Source organism: Oratosquilla oratoria, chromosome 1 (genome assembly GCF_046742065.1).
Source record: "Oratosquilla oratoria isolate Oo_2021 chromosome 1, ASM4674206v1, whole genome shotgun sequence".
Taxonomy (NCBI): Eukaryota; Metazoa; Arthropoda; class Malacostraca; order Stomatopoda; family Squillidae; genus Oratosquilla; species Oratosquilla oratoria.
In genome coordinates, this window is record NC_134777.1 from 70842499 (window position 1) to 70861662 (window position 19164).

Genomic DNA, 19164 nt, shown 5'->3' on the forward strand with positions numbered 1-19164 from the left:
GACACGTAAGCATTCCTACCTGCCAGATAATTGGCCAGCCATCTTTTGGTGTTATTGTGCATGTCTGTGTTATATATTTTATTTGTTAGGTTGTGGCGGGGGATAGCATCAAAAGCTTTACTAATGTCTAATGTTATAAGAAGTGTTCTTTGGTGGGGCCTATCTGAATTGATGCCAAGGAAAAGGAGTTGAGAGATAGGGTTGATGAAAAAGTATTGGTATAGTTTGGACACAGAGAGTGAAGATTAGTAAAAGAAGTATAGAACACAGACATGGATGGAGTGAATGTGAGGGGCGACCAAGGATGAGATGGATGGATGGGGTGAAAAGGGTGTAGGGAAAGAGGGGAATGTCTGTTGAGGAAGAAAGGGAAAAGACAGAAGATAGGAGTGAGTAGAGAATGGTTGTATTTACCTAGTTGTATTATACAAGAAGGTAGCAATGCTCGTGGTGACCCATCTTTGTATGTTTCAGCATCAAGTTTTTTCTTAAAATCTTGAATAGTATTTGCACACACTGTTTCTATATCTAAGTTATTCCAGATATACAGCACTCTGTGTGGGAAGCTATTTTTTTCAGATCTCTTCTATAGTTATCCTTTTTCAGGTTCTTTTCATGCCCTCTTGTTTTTCCATTGTAATTTTTTAGTAAATCATACCAATCAAGGATTTCCTTTTCTTTCGTGATTCTATAGATAGTAGATCACCTCTTTCTCTTCTCTGCTCCAGTATTGGTAGTTCCAATTTGGATAATCTTTGTTCGTATGTTAATTTGGAAAAAGCTGGTGCCAACTTTGTCGTTGCTCTGTATTCTTTCTAATTCCTTGTATTCTTTTTAGTACTGGGTGTCTATAGTGTCACTGCGTATTCCAGTTTTGGTCTAATCAATGTAACTAATAATTTTTAAATAATTTCTTCATCCAAATAGTCAAATGCCACTTGCATTGACCTTAATAGGTTGAAGGTTTCTCCAACTACAGTGGTACCTCTACTTACAAAAGGCTCTACATACGAAATTTTCAGGTTACGAAACACTTCTTCGGAAAAATATTGCCTCTTGTTACGAAAGAAATTTCAGGATACGAAAGGCGAAAATTTCAAAATACGCGCTGCTACTCACAGCTCCCAGAGTCCACTGAACGTAAACATAATTGTAGCATCCTGTATCTTGGTTTGAAAGTGGCGCATCCGAGCTGCTCTGCCATTGGCTGTTGCCCAGCATCTTCCTGGCATCCCATTGGCTAGGAGGGACCTCTGTGTGTATGTGTGTATACCCAGAATCCTCTTCGTTTTCCCGTCGGCCCACGAGGATCACCGAAGTCTCAGTCTCACACTAGCGAAATTCAGTAAAGCACGAAGTGTTCGGACAGTTTTTCGTCAGCTTTTGTTAGTGTTTATTGCAACTTTGTGTGTGTATTAACTTTTATTCATTATGGGCCCCAAGAAAGTGATGGAGAAAAGTGGTGAGAAGAAGAATTGTTGTTTTGTCCATACAAACAAAGCAAGAGATAATAGAAAAGTATGAAAAAGGGATGCGTTTGGTTGATCTCGCCAAAGAATATGGCCGTACATCTACGATCGGCACGATATTAAAACAAAAGGAAGCCCTAAAAGCTACAACTCCTTCCAAAGGCCTCTTTGTCATTTCGAAGAGGAGGTCGGCAGTGAACAATGAGATGGAGAGGTTGTTACTCGTGTGGATAAAGGAGAAAGAGATAGCTGGAGACACAGTGACCGAGACCATAATTTGTGAAAAGGCGACCACCATCTTTAATGACCTCGTAAAGATGGATGCAGGCGAGGGAACTTTGGCGCAAGAACCACACCAGGAGTTTAAAGCATCGCGTGGGTGGTTCGAGAAGTTCAAAAGGAGGACTGGAATTCACTATGTTGTTCGGCATGGCGAGGCATCTAGCGCCGACCAGAAAGCGGCCGACGAATTTGTGTGAAAATTTGAACAATTGGTGATCAATGAAGGCTATGTTGCACAGCAAGTTTTTAATTGTGATGAGACTGGCCTTTTTTGGAAAAAGATGCATCGCCGTACCTTCATCACAGTAGAAGAGAAAAAAATGCCAGGCCACAAGCCCATGAAGCCCTTACACTTGCTCTTTGTGCCAATGCCAGTGGGGATTGTAAAATCAAGCCCCTGCTGGTGTACCACTCCGAAAATCCCAGAGCATTTAAGGCCCACAAAATATTAAAAGAAAAACTTCAGGTGCTATGGAGGGCCAATGCCAAGGCCTGGGTTACCAGACAATTTTTTGTTGAGTGGGTCAATTTGGTTTTTGGCCCTGCCGTTAAGAGGTACCTAGAGGAGAACAATCTCCCCATCAAGTGCCTCCTCATTCTCGATAATGCACCAGCCCACCTGCCCGGCCTTGAAGATGATATCCTGGAGGAGTTCTCATTTATTAAGGTGCTGTACCTCCCACCTAACACCACCTCTATCCTCCAGCCCATGGACCAACAAGTCATTTCGAACTTCAAGAAACTCTACACGAAACACTTGTTCAAGAGGTGTTTTGACATCACTGAAAACACCCAGCTTACCCTTCGTGAGTTTTGGAAGCAGCACTTCAATATTGTTGTTTGCCTCAAGATAATCGTCATGGCTTGGCAGGAGGTGACCAGGCATACCCTTAATGCAGCTTGGAGAAAGCTGTGGCCCGATGCTGTTGCCCCACGAGATTTTGAGGGGTACGAGGTGGAGTTGGAGGGTAAAGTTGAGCTTGAAGTTGACGAAATTGTTTCGCTGGGAAAGTGCATGGGGCTTGAGGTGAATGACGAGGACATCGATGAGTTGATTCAGGAGCATCACGAGGAGCTTTCGACGGAGGAGCTGAGGGAGTTGGAGGTGATGCAACACACAGCAGTGCAGGAGGAGTTCAGTAAAGATGAAGAGGAGGCAGCCATTATTACGACAGCCCGAATAAAAGACATTTTAGGAAAATTCTATGAAGTTTCAGAATTTGTTGAAGAGAATCGCCCAGAAAAAGTGTTCACTAGTCGGGCTATAGCTCACTATGATGTTTGCCTTGCACATTTTCGAAAGATTGTTAAAAGCCGACAAAAGCAAACGACCTTGGATTGGTTCTTTACAAAACGTCAGGCAAAAACCACTGCTGAGAGTGAATCTGAACTGAAGAAGGCGAAAGGTGACAACGATAGCAGTTAAAACGAGAACAAATAAATGAGAAAAAAAAAAAAATTCTTTACATTATGTACAACTCGCAATTTTATGTTTATTGTGCAGTAATTCAATTCTAACGTGTTTGTTACAAGTTTTGATGCATTTTTGTAATTTATAAAAAATTTATGTCCGATTTTTAAGGGGCTTGGAACCGATTAGGGCATTTATAGGGTAAAAAGCGTTTCTACTTACGAAATTTTCACGTTATGAAATGATTTCCAGAACGAATTAATTTCGTAAGTAGAGGTACCACTGTATTTTGTTTATATGTTTATCCGATATCATGTCTTTGCTGATTATTACTCCAAGGTCCCTTTCCGAGTACACTTTTTTTTTTTTTTCTTCACCAATTTTATAATTTTTTGAAATTCTGTTTTTACTTCTTTCAAACTCCGTTATGTTACATTTCTTGATATTGAAGTTCACTTCCCACTTTTGAGTCCATTTCCAGATTTTGTCTAGGTCTGACTGTAATGAATTGCAGTCCTCTTCTGTTCTTACTTTTGTTAGTATTTTTGCTGTAATGCATGGAACGAAGTGGATGGGGAATAGGGGTTATGGAGTATGTGTGAATTATATTTTGATGCAGTCCGAAGGGATTTCTCTTTGTCTTCTCTGTTTCTACATGAGGGGACAGATAGGGGGAGTGCTGATAAAATGAAGCGGCCTCACTGTGGATGCAATGTAACTAGCTGCATTGCTTCTGACCAAAGGCAGTGGGTGAGATGCAGGGATGACCCATCATCCAGGAGGAGGCAAGAAAAGAGGGAGTGAGGGATGGTGAATAGGAGTGTGTGGGGATGAAACGAGTGGGAGTAGATTTATGCCTTTGACTTTGGCTACCTCCCTTTTAAAGGGAAAAAAGCCCTTGGTATATGTATGTGAATGTATTGTGTGGTGGTGGTGGTGGTGATGATGAAAACTGAAATTCACAGTCCTTCCTCTTCCGTTTTCTACTTACCCATGCAGGCTCAACAGTTGTACCAGCACCAAACAGGCTGACACTTTTTGAGAGTAACTTGTACTGGACGGATACCACCCGCCAGGGTGTCATGCGTGTCGACAAGTTTGATATTAAGAACACACAGTCAATGTACCGCAACACTGCTGTCACCCAGGACCCAAAAGCCATCAAAGCTGTGCATGCTCTTGTCCAGACACAAGGTAAGCTTGTTTCCAGCAGGCAAGTAGGCAAGGTACAAAGGTGCCTCTCACCCCCACCAAAAAAAAAGATAGTAAATAGATAAAGAAGATTAAAGATAGATTGGAATTTTTTTCTGTTCATGTGATAGTTTGGATTTAAAGACAAAACAGAATGTGGGAGTGAACATTGTATGTAACTGGTTCTGATAATCTTCTCCAGACTTGTTTTGCTTTAGAATATATATAAGATATACACATTATTTTATTTTGGTACTGGTTATAACTTTTTTAATGATAATTTAATAATTTGGCTTGATCAAATATTCAAAATTTAGAAGTTGCAGTATTTTGTAACCACTGATGGTTTTTTGACAGTTCCCAATCCCTGTGGAGATGACAATGGTGGGTGTGAACACCTGTGTATTGTCACCCATACCAGTTCTGGCCTTGGTTATCGTTGTGCCTGTAAGATAGGTTACCAGCTGAATCGCAACAAGAAGAGATGTACACGTAAGTTTCCCAGTGTTTGATGTTGTCAGTATTATGTCCTGTATGCTGTCATGGTCCACTGATGATATACTTACGGTGGTTGACTGATCACTATGTGCTGAATATTAAGACCACACCCTTCATGGGGATTCATGGTCAGAAATGTGATCCCTGGCACTATCCGTTGGCTAAGTATTGTTGCTTCTTTTCAGTGGTGAATGAATTTCTAATGTACTCACAGCAGAAATTCATTAAGGGCCAGGTGTTGGATCCTGTCACTGATAACTTCAACGATGCCATCAATCCCATTGTTTCCAAGGCTGCCCGCTTTGTTGGCTTGGACTTTGATTCACATGAGGACTACATATACTACTCTGATGTCAGCCTTGATGTCATCTATAGAATAAAGCGCACAGGCACAGGTAAGAAATGAAAAATGTATGGACGGTGTCACATGACTGGTACATTTGACTCTGGATAGTAGGTGATTGAAGGGGCCTATGATCAGACATCAATCCCTTGGGACACACACCTCTGGGTGGAGGTGGAATTTATACAGTGAGTCTTCCTTATACGGTAATTCTTTATCCGTTAAATTCACAGTTACGATATTTGGTAATTACTACCCTCGATTCTATTTACGGTAAGAAAAATTCACAGATATGGTATCTGCTCGTGTTTTGTTTACACCGTACCGTAGTGACACCACGCCGTGTGGCCACCACAACAATCAGTCTATTCCCGTGTTTCCCTTTGAACACAAGTTAAATCCTTACGGTGTGTTTTTTGGAGTTGAAAAGGCACAGTGAAAGAGGAGTAGTCTGACATTGGAGGTAAAATTAGATATTTTGAAGAGGAAAGAGCAGGGAGAAGGTACGTTTGCCATAAGACGAAACTTGGGCCTAGCCTAGTCTGGACAGTGTTGAAGAATCATGAGGCTATAAAAAAAGCTGGGGAGAATGCAATGCATCTGCAGAGCAAATTGCTAACAAAACACTGTGAGCCAATAATGGATAAAATGGAAAGGTTGCTCAAAATGTGGATCAACGACCAGAATTGTCAAAATATGGCTCCTTCTTTGAATTTAATCTGTACTTTACATTTTCATATGTAACTATTTTCATGACTGTAGGGGTGACTTTTGATGTGCTGGAACACATCATATTATTACATGTTATAATGGGTTCCGTATACAGTAATTTCAATTTGCGGTAAGGTTTTCAGGAATGCATATGTATTGTATAATGAGGACTTACTGTATATGGAATTTGTGCAGCAGGTTGAAGTTTGATTTAGCTGATCTCTGTGACACTGCTTTTTGATCTTGCTGCTTCTGCTGTAATGGCATATCTTGTGGTAGGCTGCGTGATTGATATCTACTTCTCTCTAATCTTACCCAAACAACAGCATATCTTTTCTTCAAGTGACTTATGGACCAATAAGTTGGCTGTTGCCAGTTACATGAGAGCTGTGGATCTCAAAGGAGTCCTTGGGCAAGGGATTGATTGGGGAGCACTCAACTGACACAGCCCATAACCTAGTGAAGAGATTTTCCATTGATAAAGGGGCACATGTTTGTTGAAGTGATACTCAGTTGAAGGATTTACATACATGCATACATATATTGTGGATGTGCTGTGTCTTGCGACACTACTTTTGACCTAGGGTAGTGGACAAGATGCAGGGATGACCCATCATCCAGGTGCCAAGATAAGAGGGAGGGTAGAGGGTGAAGGGGAGTGGAGTGTATTAGGGATGGAATGGGTGGGAATGGTTTTTATGCCTTTTTCTTTTTGGCTACCTCCCTTGTAAGGGGGAAAAAGCCGTTGGTATATGTATGTAGGATACTTGATAGATATTTGGAGTACCATTTGTTAGGTAAAGGGAAATGCAATCATTGGGAATAACTGGTTAATGTGGTACTCCCCCAGGTAGGCGTAGCTCCTCCTTGGGGATCGGTGCCATCTGCGTAGAGCTGATGGCCAGGGGTGGTTGCTGCTGATTGGCCCCCAACTCTTGGGGTTGGGGGGTGGTCCCACGACGTAGACGTTGCAGCTCCAGGACCCACTACATAGCAGAACACCCACACACACCAAGAAACATTAAAACTACACCCAAAGACCTTTATTATGCACAGATACTCTCTTCTCTTCCTCCACAACCACCAAATACCAGCCTCCAGAAACATATTCATAATCATATCACTCACCGCTCCATTAACACACTGAAAGACAACACACTGCTGCATGCCAGACCCCCTGATATCCACCCTTCTGAATCCTCTCTCCCACGAAAGGACAGAGTCCACTTGGCCAGACTGCGATGCGGTCACCACCCAGCACTTCTAAGCTACCAGAAGAGGCTGGACGACCGTGTTGTGAACAGCTGCCCAGGATGTAACACTTCACCCCATACCATACAACACATAATGGAAGACTGCATTATACACAATCATGCACGCAAACAACACAACATACACTCTATAAAGGATTTGTGGGAAAACCCAGTTTCGGCTGTGGCCTTCCTTGGGGAGACGGGACTGCTCGGACAGACAGTCTAGGGAACGACAACAACAACTGGTTAATGTAATACTTCCGGGTGTTTAGAACGTGATCAGAAACTTATTATTTTTATTTGTTTATTTATTTATATTTTTTTATTGTCTGCATGTTATTGTGGGATTAAAAGTTGCTAAGTAGCATGCAGCTGATACTTTAGGGTCTATATGAGGCACCCCTATGGACCAGAGCCACACATCATTTTGCCTGTGGTAGAGGAAATCTCTATTCATAGAGAAATGACGATACTTTATTATACTGAGTGTTCCTCTGTTATGCTGTCCACCAACTCTTGATACTGTTCTGTACCATTTCTCTGAATATTCATTTTCTCATTTTGCCGAACTTTGTGGTGGGGAAAAGAACACTATCACCATGTCTTTCCACTCAAGTCGTATGAGGAAACAAAAATGGGACGGGGATAGGATTAGGTATCCTTCTCCCTGTAGCCCCAAAGGGGACATTCCCAAAAAAGTAAAGGCATAAGAGGGTCTGGGAGTTTTCCAAACAGTACCCTAAGGTATGGGTCTTTTAATGTATGTGGATGTGGTACAGGTGAGAGTAAAAGGGAAGAGAGAGGCAGTATGTTTGTGAGAAGAAAGATGGATGTGTTGGCATTGAGTGAAACTAAGTTGAAAGGGAAGGGCAAGTTTGAGTTTGGGAGTGTAGTTGGAAGGATCTCGGGAGTAAAGAGAGGACGAAGGAAAGAAGGGGTATGTATACTAGTAAGTGAAGAGATAAGTAAGCTTGTAGTGAAGTGGAAGGAGGTTTTTTCAAGATTAATGTGGATGAAGGTGAAACTGGGAAGGGAGATGGTTTTTGTAAGTGCATATGGGCCTGGTAGTTAGAAGAGTGTAGAGGAAAGGAAGGCTTTTTGGATAAATTTAAACAAGTGCATGGAGGGATTAGGGAGAAATTTCATTGTAGTGGTATTGGGAGACCTTAATGCTAGGGTAGGAAATGAACCAATAGAGTGATTGGCAAGTGTGAAGTTCCAGGAAAAATTCGTAGTGGAGAGTTGATGGTGATGTGTCTAGAGAGTTGATGATAGTAAATACAATGTTTAGGAAGAAAGTCAAGCATAAGTACACATGAGAGAGGGTGGTGGGTGAAAGGGTGGTAGATAGAGCATTAATGGACTATATAGTGATAACCAGGAGTATAATAGGAAGAGTTAAGGATGTACATGTTCTTAGGGGAGAGAGTGGAGGAATATCAGATAATTTTTTTGTGGAAGGTAAGTTGAGAGTTGAGGATAGATGGAGAAAAAGGAAAAGGAAAGAAGGTGGGGGGGTGCTTAAAGGGAACTGCTTAAATGAGAAAGAAAAGTAGTACAAGAAGCCGAGAGAGGAGTGGGAGGGAGTAAAGGATAGAGTAGAACTAGGAGTCGAGGAGAAATGGGGATGGTTCAAGGAGGGGTCACAAGGTGTGCAAAGATGGTGTGTGGAACAAGGAGGACAGGAGAAAATAGAAGGAAGGGTAGTGAGTGGTGGGATGAGGAAGCAAAGAAGGTTGTAGTAGAGAAGAAGCAAGCTTTCACTGACTGGTTACAAAATAGAAGAGAATCATATGAGAGGTACAAAGGAAAGAGAAGTAAAGCATAAGATAAAATATGTTTTGGAAAGAAATTAAGAGGAAGAGGAGGCAAATTAAGTAGAGAAGAAAAGGTAAAAGTTGCAGATGGAGAGATGATAATGAAAGAGAAGGCAGTAAGTGGAAGATGGGTAGAGTATTTTAGGGAGTTGCTAAATGTGAAGGAGGATAGGGAGGGAAAGGTAGTTGCATTGGGAAAGCACTAAGAAAATGACCGTGATGAGTGAGGAAAATAGAGGAGAAATAAGGGAAGATGAAATGAAGGCAGTTGTTAAGATGATGAGAGCAGATAAGGCACCAGGGTTAGATGGGTGTTATACAGAATGTCTAGAAAAAGGTGTAGTGATGGTGGACTGACCGGTGAGGTTATTTAATGTTTGTTTAAGAGAGGGTTGAGTGCAGTAGGACTGGAGGAGTGCCTGTATAGTTCCACTTTACAAGGGAAAAGGAGACAAGTGTGAGGGTAGTAGTTTTGGAAGAGTTTAAGTGTAGTTGGGAATGCTTATGGGAGGGTCTTGATTGAGAAGATTAGGAGAGGAACAATGTTGATTTAGGATAGGTAGGGATTATGTAGATAAGATTTTTGTGCTAAAACAGATGTGTGAGAGGTTTAGGAAAAGGTAAGGATGTTTTCAGGCTTTTTTGGATTTGGAAAAGGCTTATGACAGGGTAGACAGGAAGGCACTGTGGGAGATATTGCAGATATATGGAATAGGAGGAAAACTTTTAAGAGCAGTCAAAAGTTTTTACGAAAGTAGTAGAACTTGTGTTGGAATCAAAAATGGAGTGTGTGAATGGTTTGAGGTAAAGGTGGGACTTATCAGGGATGTGTTATTTTGCCTTGGCTGTTCAATTTATACATGGATGAGGTGGTGCGAGAGGTTAAAGAAAATATAGAGAAGTGGGAGATAAACCAGTTGTTGTTTGCTGACATCACCGCACTTATAGCAGGATCAGAGGAAGGATTGAGGAAGTTAGTGACAGAGTTTGGAAGGGGGTGCTAAAGGAGGAAGTTGAAGATAAATGTGGGTAAAAGTAAGGTGGTGAGATGTACAAGGGGAGAAAGTGGCAGCAGACTGGAAGTGAGTATTAAGTGAGAGACACTGTAGGAAGTGGATAGTTTTAGATACTTGGGCATGAATGTGGCAGGGAAGGGAGGAGTGGAGGTGGCAGTAGAATGTAGAATGAAAGAAGCAAGTGATGGCCTTGGTGGATCAAAAAGTGTAATGAGAAATAAACATTTTGGAGTGGATACTAAGAGGAAATTGTATTTTACTTTGTTGTATCTTATGGGAAGGGGAGCTACGCTCATGGTGTCCCATCTTTATATCTTGCAGTGCCTAGTTTGCTCTTAAGAGGGAACTGAACACCTTAACAAAAAAAAATTCAGGTTTGTTTAAAATATAGGTAGAAATATATTATGAACCAGAGAGCTTGCTACGTCTTGATGTCGTAATGTTTTTTTTTACGTAATCAAGTACGTACGTCGCATTTTTTGTACTACAGACTTCTGCTTTTTCATGGTAATACTTAAAGATCCTATAAACGCTTTCAAGCCTGCTTTTTTAAAAATTCGCTGACGCGAGATATAGGTGTAAGTATGGTCACTTGTGTCACCCCCCTTTTTTTTTTTTTTCACTTAGATGGAGCCTGTTGCTCTGTTTTTCATGATATTGAAAAAAACAGGTATAGGGAATAAAGATATACCTATTATACACTATCAGAAGCATTTTCAGGCTGCTACAACTGATTGAAAAATTTTGGCATATTTTTAATTGCAAATATTTGTGGTTTTGAGATACGAGGGTTTAAAGTTTTCAGCATTGTATATCTCTGTTATTTATTGTGTGATTTTTATTATTCATATACATTATTATATAATGTATATTGAATAAGTTGACAGTAAATATCTTTACATATATATATATTTATACATATCTACTATATATATTACATTAGAATGTATTTGTTACTCGCCAAGCGGTCCTTTTCATAATTGAAGATTTTGCGCTTTTACCAGTTTAAAACCTCAGTGCTGGGGTGTCATCACTCTGTCAAATCATTGCAGGGTGGTTTATTTTTACCAGCAATGAGCGCTTTTTCTCTGCTCAATGACAAAGCTTACCAAAAAGGTGTTTGATCCTACACAGGTGCGATCCGAGCCCCATATGTTTCTCCTTCACTAGCTATTTTCTCTTCCTCCTCTTGAATTTCCCTCATTTCCTTCCCTTCATTTGAAGAAAGCACTTTGTCAGCTGTGTTGTCAGGTGTGGTGGAGATGGTGTTGGCAGTGGAGGTGTGAGGCAGTGGCATCCCTCCTCCAAGCCTCCTTTAAGCACAACTTTCACTCCACTTTTGGCTCAATTTTTTCATCCTTTCCTTGGTTTTCCTCTTCATTGTGATGTAGTTGATGATTGGACATCTAGTAAGTGTAGTAATGTCCAGGAAATAAGGCAAACAGCGGCACAGGAACACACTATCACCCCAGTCAGATAGGTGATTTTGCATCAATCTACTCTGATGATTGATGGGTAACTTAGGCTTGAAGCATGCTATGCACACCACACGGAAGAGGAAGTCACATTGATGCCAGACATACAAAAATATAGCCATTTCATGGAATTAGACAAGTGAAAACAAGACATATATATAGATATTTAGGGCCTATTCTTGTGCGAGCCATTTAAATTGACACACCTCCCGGGCCCTTTAAACTCCCTCCATTACACTGGGGAAGAAAAAGTCATTCATATTTTGCTTTTAGGATGTTTATATTATTCAAATATGCCCATTTCTAAAATTCGATTTTTGGATGAAAATGTCATAATTCAAGGTGTTCAGCCCCCCCATAAATTTGTGTATAGTTTTTGCACATGCTATTGTTTTATCCAGTTTGTTCCGGATATCCACTTGTGGATTTCTCTCTCCCTCCCTCCCTCCTTCCTTCCCTCCCTCCCCAGGTATCTTCTATAACTCCTTTTCAAGTTTCTTATCATGTCCCCTTGTATTTATCTTATTTCAATTTAGTAAGTCCTCTCTATCAAGGACTTCTGTGCCTTTCATGATTCTGTAAATGGTCAGCAGGTTGCCTCTTTCTCTTCATTGTTCCAAAGTCTGTAATTTCAATTTTGCCAGTCTCTTGTTTGCCAGGTTCAATGAAAGTGTTTGGGCCATTTTCATGGCTGATCTCTGGATTTGTTTAATTTTCTTTACATATATATTTTTTGGCACTGGGTGATGGTAGTGTCACAGCATACTCTAGTCTAGACTTTATTAGTGTGACTAGTACATTTTTTAACCATTTCTTTGTCTAAATAGGTAAAAGCCACCATTATTGATGTTAGCAAGTTGTGGGATTCTCCAACAACTTTATCAGTTTATTAGGGGACGTCATTTGTGAGGGAGTGTTTGTGAAAAATAAATTGACACAGCCTGAAGGGATTTCTCTGTCTTCTCCATATCTGCATGAGGAGATGGAGAGGGGGGGGGTTGCCCATTTAAGAAAGCGGCCTTACTGTGGATGTGCTGTGTTTTGCAACACTGCCTCTGACCCAGGGCAGTGGGCAAGATGTAGGGATGACCCATCAGCCAGGAGGAGCCAAGATAAGAGGGAGGGAGGTGGATGGGAGTGGAGTATGTGGGGATGGAATGGGTAGGAGTGGTTTTTATGCCTTTGTTTTTTGGCTACCTGTTTTGTAAAGAGGAAAAGCCTTTGGTATATGTATGTATTATTTTTTTCCACAACCAGGCCGTGAGAGCTTGCTGGCATCACAAAATGAGGGAGTGGAGGGTCTAGCACTTGACTGGGCTTCCAAGAATCTGTACTACATTGACAGCAGGAAAGGCACACTTAATGTGTTGAATGTGGAAAACACTGACAATCGACGTATTTTGCTCTCTAACCTGAAGAGACCACGTGCCATAGTTGTCCACCCAAATCATGGGTAAGTAATAAGATGTATGTAATTGGCAGTTGTCAACAAGTCTATCAAAAGAAATGCCATGTACTTGATAAAGCTCCAACAATCACAACATCTTACAAATGATCGCTCTGTTTTAACATGGTGTTTCTTAAGTAGCAAGATGCTCAGACCTTCATAATGATAATTTGCCAGGTGCATCCAAGTCATTGTAAGCTTTGGAGCCATGATAAAGAAAGTATTGATTAGTCTTGTGGTGTTGTTCAATATAAGGGATATTCAACTTGAGAAAAGAACATGTGATATCACACTGTTATTGTTTTTTCATGGTTGAAAATTTATATAGTCAGTGTATTATTTTGAGAATTACTTTAATGTATTCATTCTCGCCTTTTGAAGTTGTTTGACAAGACTCTACATTCTCCAGTACCTAGTGATATACATTTTTCCAATATGCAAATTCACGCATGGTGAACCTATTCTACGAAATCCTTATAAATGGTTTTGGATGATGGTTGGCATAGAGGAACTTTTCTCTGTTGGTAGGTTAACTGCAGCCTTTTGTGAGTTCTAATGGGACACTACTTTTTTCTTATGCTTCTGCAGATATGTTTTCTTTTCTGAATGGGACCGACCAGCCAACATCAGCCGTGCATTTCTGGATGGCACCAACCTGATGGTGTTCCGAAATGTGCTCGTTGGCTGGCCCAATGGGCTCTCCCTCGATTATGCTAAGGACAGACTGTACTGGTGTGATGCTCTTCTTGACCACGTCCAGCATGCCAAGCTTGATGGCACTGATGTCAGGACAATTAACTCTCCCAACATTCGTCATCCATTCTCACTCATTATCTATAAAGGTGAGGCATCCCCCCAGGCTGAATAACATGTTTAGTTTATACAAACGTTCATATAACAGTCCTTTTGCCCTATATAATAGGGTCTCTCATTGGGTGTGAGTTAAGTACTGTGGTTCTGATATTTTGACTCATCTTGACAAAGTATTGTCGATGTTACTTGATTCTATATAATCTATTTATAACCTGTATAATGCATTGTTTCCTATGTCTTCAGATTGGCTGTATGTGACAGACTGGCGCCATGATGCCATTCTGCGGATGAACAAGACAGATGGAAGTCAGGAGACAATAGTGGCCACAGTTGAGGAGCGGAATCGACTCTATGGTATCCGTGTCTTCAGCAATGAATTACAGATAATCAATAAAGACCACCCATGCTTTGGGTCATCCAATCCATGCCAGAGTCTCTGCTTTCCTGTACCAGATAACACAACTGGAGGACTGCGAGCTCAATGTGGCTGTTCCCAAACGCAGATCCTGAATGAGGATGGTCTGACATGCACAGAGGACCCTGATGCAGTACCAGATGACCCTTCATGTGCCCCATGGGATTTCACATGTGCAAATGGCCGCTGCATCCAAAAGACATGGAAATGTGATGGTGATGATGACTGCCTGGACAATTCCGATGAGCAGCAGAACTGCACCAAGGCCTCATGCCGCCCTCAAGAGTTTCAGTGCACTTCTGGCAAGTGCATCCCCAGCAGCTTCAAGTGTGACTCAGACAATGATTGTGGAGACTTCTCAGATGAGACAGGGTGCCTCAATATCACATGTGATGCTTCGTACTTCCAGTGTGACAATGGCCGCTGTATCCCAACAAACTGGAAATGCGACTCTGAGAATGACTGTGGTGACAGTTCCGATGAAGGTGACTTCTGTGCCAACAAGACTTGTACATATTTTCAATTCACATGTCCAAGTACAGGTGCATGCATCCCACAAGCATGGGTGTGTGATGGTGACAATGACTGTTATGATAACAAAGATGAGGAGGGATGTCCACCCATTGCTTGCTCAGCCATCCAATTTAAATGCAGCAATCAGCGCCAGTGTATTCATGAGTCTTACAAGTGTGACAGGATCCCTGATTGTGATGATGGTTCTGATGAAGTTGGCTGCCCCACTGTTGGGCCGGATCAATGCAATGAGGAGATTCTCTTCCGCTGCGAGACGTCGGGTGTCTGTATCCCCAAGGGTTGGAAGTGTGATGGCACTGCTGACTGCGAGGATAAGTCTGATGAGCCAGATACTTGTGGACAGGTAAGGCAGCAGTGTGGGGTAGATGGGCTTTAAATATAACCAAATGGATGGCCAGGCAGGTCAAGAACTGGCAAGGGATTAAGGAGTGGGTGTGGGAGGTCTTACAGAATGGTGAGTGATGTTTGGTGTATTTACCTAATTTCCCTAATAGTATTAACCAAATTGTAATATACAAGAAAGGAGCAACACTCACTGGGTCACATTTCCTATTCACTAATTTTCTAATATACCTAGACTCTACACTAAAAACCCACTGTTGATTGGATTTAAGAAAAGAAAGGAAATAACGATTTCCGTATATTTCGATCACTTGCTGTGATCCTCTTCAGAGGAATACAAAGATGAGAAAACACGTATCTTATATACAGAGGAGAGGGATGGAGTGAGGGAACATGGACATGACATATCAGGTAATGTCTATGCTGCTACGTAGGCTTTGTGGCAGATATTTGGTCCAATCTTTCACAATACTTTCACATAATTTCAATTGTTTGACTGCTTAGATTGAAAGCAATACAGTAAGACCATGTCCACAGTGCACATTGTATTATGAGGCAGAATTAAACTATACACTATCCTGTGTGAAGGAAAAATATGAAAGAAGTGGTTCCTAGCCCCTCACTTGGACCCCCATTTGATCATCTTTTATGACAGGGTGGTGATATTTTTTGTTCCCTGTGGATGCTAAGATTAAATAAAGAGATGGTAAGGGAAAGATTTGAAGGAGATAGTAGTAAGGAGGGATAGTGGAAGCTAAAACTGATCAGGAGATTTGTCTCCAGTCATGAAAGAAAGCTGCATGAATATGGTCCATAGGTGTGTCAATGGAGCCTTGAAATTGACTGCACTTGTGCAGTCAATACCCCATTTGAGGATTTGTTCTACAAAGTCTTTAATATTTGTCTGGAAACATCTTGATAACTCCCAGCAGTCTCCTCCTTAATAGCATTTTGTCCTTCCTATCATCTAGATCCAGTGTCAAGGGACACATTTCAAGTGCAAGAATGGGCGCTGCATTTTCAACTCATGGTTGTGTGATGGTGAGGACGACTGTGGGGATGGCTCTGATGAGAACAATGAAGATGCTGCATGTGGAAAGCCAGTATTCAGGTGGGTAATATGAATATGGATGCACAAGTGCATGCTTGTGTGTGTTTGTTTTTTGGGCACATGTAAATGGTGAAAGTATTTTGTGATACAGTATGTGAAGAATGTATAGACTAAGGCAACAGCTTGGAAGTTGTAATATTATTGGGAAACTGTTGAATTACATTCTTGGTATGGTTTCAATGGATGTCCTAGATGTAACCAGCACACAGACACAGAACACCTTGCACTACTATGCCCTACACTAACAATTCCTTGACAAAAATGAAGGCTGTGAGTCTTCTGCAAGAAAGACCAAGTGCAACAGATTTATTTATTTATTTCAGTGGGAAAGTGATAAAGATTTGTGTGATGAGAGTGTGAAGAGTTAGGTGGTTTGGGCCTATGGAAAGAATGAACAAGAAAAGGCTAGCAAATGGTGTGTGGAAAGCAGAAGTGGATGAAGTAAAGTTTAAAGAAAAACTGAGAATGAGAAACATGGAATTGGGAAAGGGTCTTCAGATCTTGTGGAATGTGATGACCGGGGAAGAGTGTGCTTGCATATATACACCCATTCCACCCCCATCCACCATTCATTGAATATCCACAATGGGTGGTGGATGGGAATGGGTGCATGTGTTGGCTGGCTACCTCCCTTAAAGGAGAAAGAGGACCTTAGTATATAATAGATATACATACATGCATGTATGCATACATGTACTAAAAAGTCTTTTTGCCATAAAAGAGGGTTGATAATGTTGAAGTGTACACCTATCCAACATCCATCCAAAACCTTTTCCCATCCATCTGGCAACTCATGGATGAAGGTTTATATGTTCCTTGTAACATTGTGTGTGTGGGGAAGGGAGGGGGGTTTAAGTTTTGACTTGGCCACATCCCTTGGAAGGAAGAAAAGATCCTTTGGTGTGTATGTATCATGTATGCACCCAAAATGCATGACTAACACTTCCAGGTCCTTCTTTGCTCTTGTAATTGTTCCCATGTTTATGTTAGATATTGAATACTTTTCTTTCTGGCAGGTGTGAGTCTGATAATTGGCAGTGCCCAGAACTGAATCGCTGCATCAACAGGACTCAAGTATGTGATGGTACAAAGGATTGCCCTAATGGCCTTGATGAGGGCCCTGGCTGTGATGAGGAGGACTGCGAGGGAAATCTCTGCTCAGTCAACTGTATACAGACACCAAATGTATGTGCCAGTCAGCATTGGTGGGAGGTGACCAATAAGAAGGAAGCAGTGATTTAGGACAGTGCTGGGGTTTGAATTTAATGTGGTTTAAAGATGGATGGGTTAGCAGTGTCTAGTTTTATTTGTGAATATGTGAGCAATCTGCATATTTCTGAACCTCAAACATCTGTATCACAACCCCCCCCCCCCAAAAAAAAAAAAAAAAAAGAATCTCCAAACCACCTTACCCCCTTTCCCTCCCTCTCCCCTCCCCTCTCCCCTCACTCTCGCACTCTGTCACCATCATTATCTTTCACTCTTGAAATAGGCTAGATGATGTTGCTCAAGCTAAAATCATAAGTGGATTTAAGAGAGGCAGAGAGGAAAAGTTTAAATGTGTTTGAGATGAAATGTTTGAGAAGTTTTGTAGGGGTTACTAGGTTGGATAGCATGAGAAATGGGTGAGAATAGGTATGTGCCTCTGAATTGGCTGCCTCCCTTTTAATGGGGATAAAGCTCTCACTATATAGATAGAAGATTAAATGTTTACTGGTCGAGCAGGTTAGAGCAACACTACTTGTGCCAGAGGTCGAGGTGATGGCAGTTCAGACCTTGCTGCCAGGAAGTAGGAGCAAGGGCATGGTTCATTAAACTCCACACAACAAAATCCTATGTAAGGAGCAATGTCCAAGCTCCCTGATAGAGGGAATTTGTGATGTTAAACTGAATCATTATCATCATCATAGAGGGATGCTTTCTAACTGAGAGGGTTAGTGTTGGTACTTGCAACAAAGGTTGATGTGATGGCAGTTTGAACCCTGCCACCAGTGAGTTGGACCAAGGGCATGGTTCATTGAATTCCACACTACAAAGTCCTCTATAATGAGCACCATCCTAGACTCCTGATAGGAGTTCAGAACATTAAATCAAATCCTAATTAGATGAAGGATAAAGCCCCCATGAATGGAGCTAATTTCCTGTATGCTGCATATAGGTCTATCGTTCTATACCAAAGGTCTTTTCACCCTTGTCAGGGAGGTAGCTAGCCAAGGTATGCACCCATCCCACTCCCATCAGTCACCCATTTCTCTTAGCACCAAGTGAATAAAGGATCACCCATGTCTTCCATCCGCTACCTGGGTTAGAAACAATGCAGTAAGGAGTCTAGGTGAATCCACTGACAACAATTCATTGACAACAATTTACAGACAACAATTCATCAACATGCTCAATTTATTAATATACACAATTCATCAAAAAATAAAAAAATAAAATTCTAATTTGAAATATATAACTAACCTAACCTAAACTAACCTAACCAACCTAAAACTTAACCTAAACTAACCAAAACCTAACCAGCTTAACCTAACCAACCTAACCTAACCATACCAACCTAACCATACCAACCTAACCTAACCATACCAACCTAACCTAACCTAACCAACCTAACCTAACCTAACCTAACCAACCTAACCAAAACCCAACCTAACCAAAACCTAACCAAACCAACCTAACCAGCCTAACCTAACCTAACCAAACCTAACCTTTTTTGCTGAATTGTGTATATTGATAAATTGAGCCTGTCGATGAATTTTTGTTGGTAAACTGTCAGTAAATTGTTGTCGATGAATTGTCAGTAAATTCACTGGATTCCTGCAGTAAGATGCACACAACCACAGCAGGGCCTCGCTGCTTTATTTATATGCTGACCCTCCTTTCTTGTCCCCTTTCTTGTCCCCACCCAGGGCAGTGGGTGAGATGCAGGGATGACCAGTCATCCAGGAGGAGCTAAGAAAAGATGGAGGGAGGGATGGTGAATGGGAGTGGTGTGTGTGGGGATGAAATGGATGTGAGTGGATTTATGCCTTTGAC

The 19164-nt window shown here is 41.4% G+C and overlaps 1 protein-coding gene across 3 annotated transcripts in view; it reads left to right on the plus strand.

The window, feature by feature from the left end:
• Nucleotides 1-19164, plus strand: part of mgl (low-density lipoprotein receptor-related protein megalin) — a 509881-nt gene that overhangs the window by 410458 nt on the left and 80259 nt on the right. For all 3 annotated transcript variants that reach the window (XM_076204914.1, XM_076204826.1, XM_076204998.1), the window contains exons 11-18: nt 4162-4356; nt 4711-4845; nt 5037-5246; nt 12724-12919; nt 13502-13755; nt 13970-15018; nt 15989-16128; nt 17145-17313. In XM_076204914.1, coding sequence (XP_076061029.1) covers nt 4162-4356; nt 4711-4845; nt 5037-5246; nt 12724-12919; nt 13502-13755; nt 13970-15018; nt 15989-16128; nt 17145-17313 — 2348 coding nt within the window. The remainder of the gene's footprint in view (nt 1-4161; nt 4357-4710; nt 4846-5036; nt 5247-12723; nt 12920-13501; nt 13756-13969; nt 15019-15988; nt 16129-17144; nt 17314-19164) is intronic.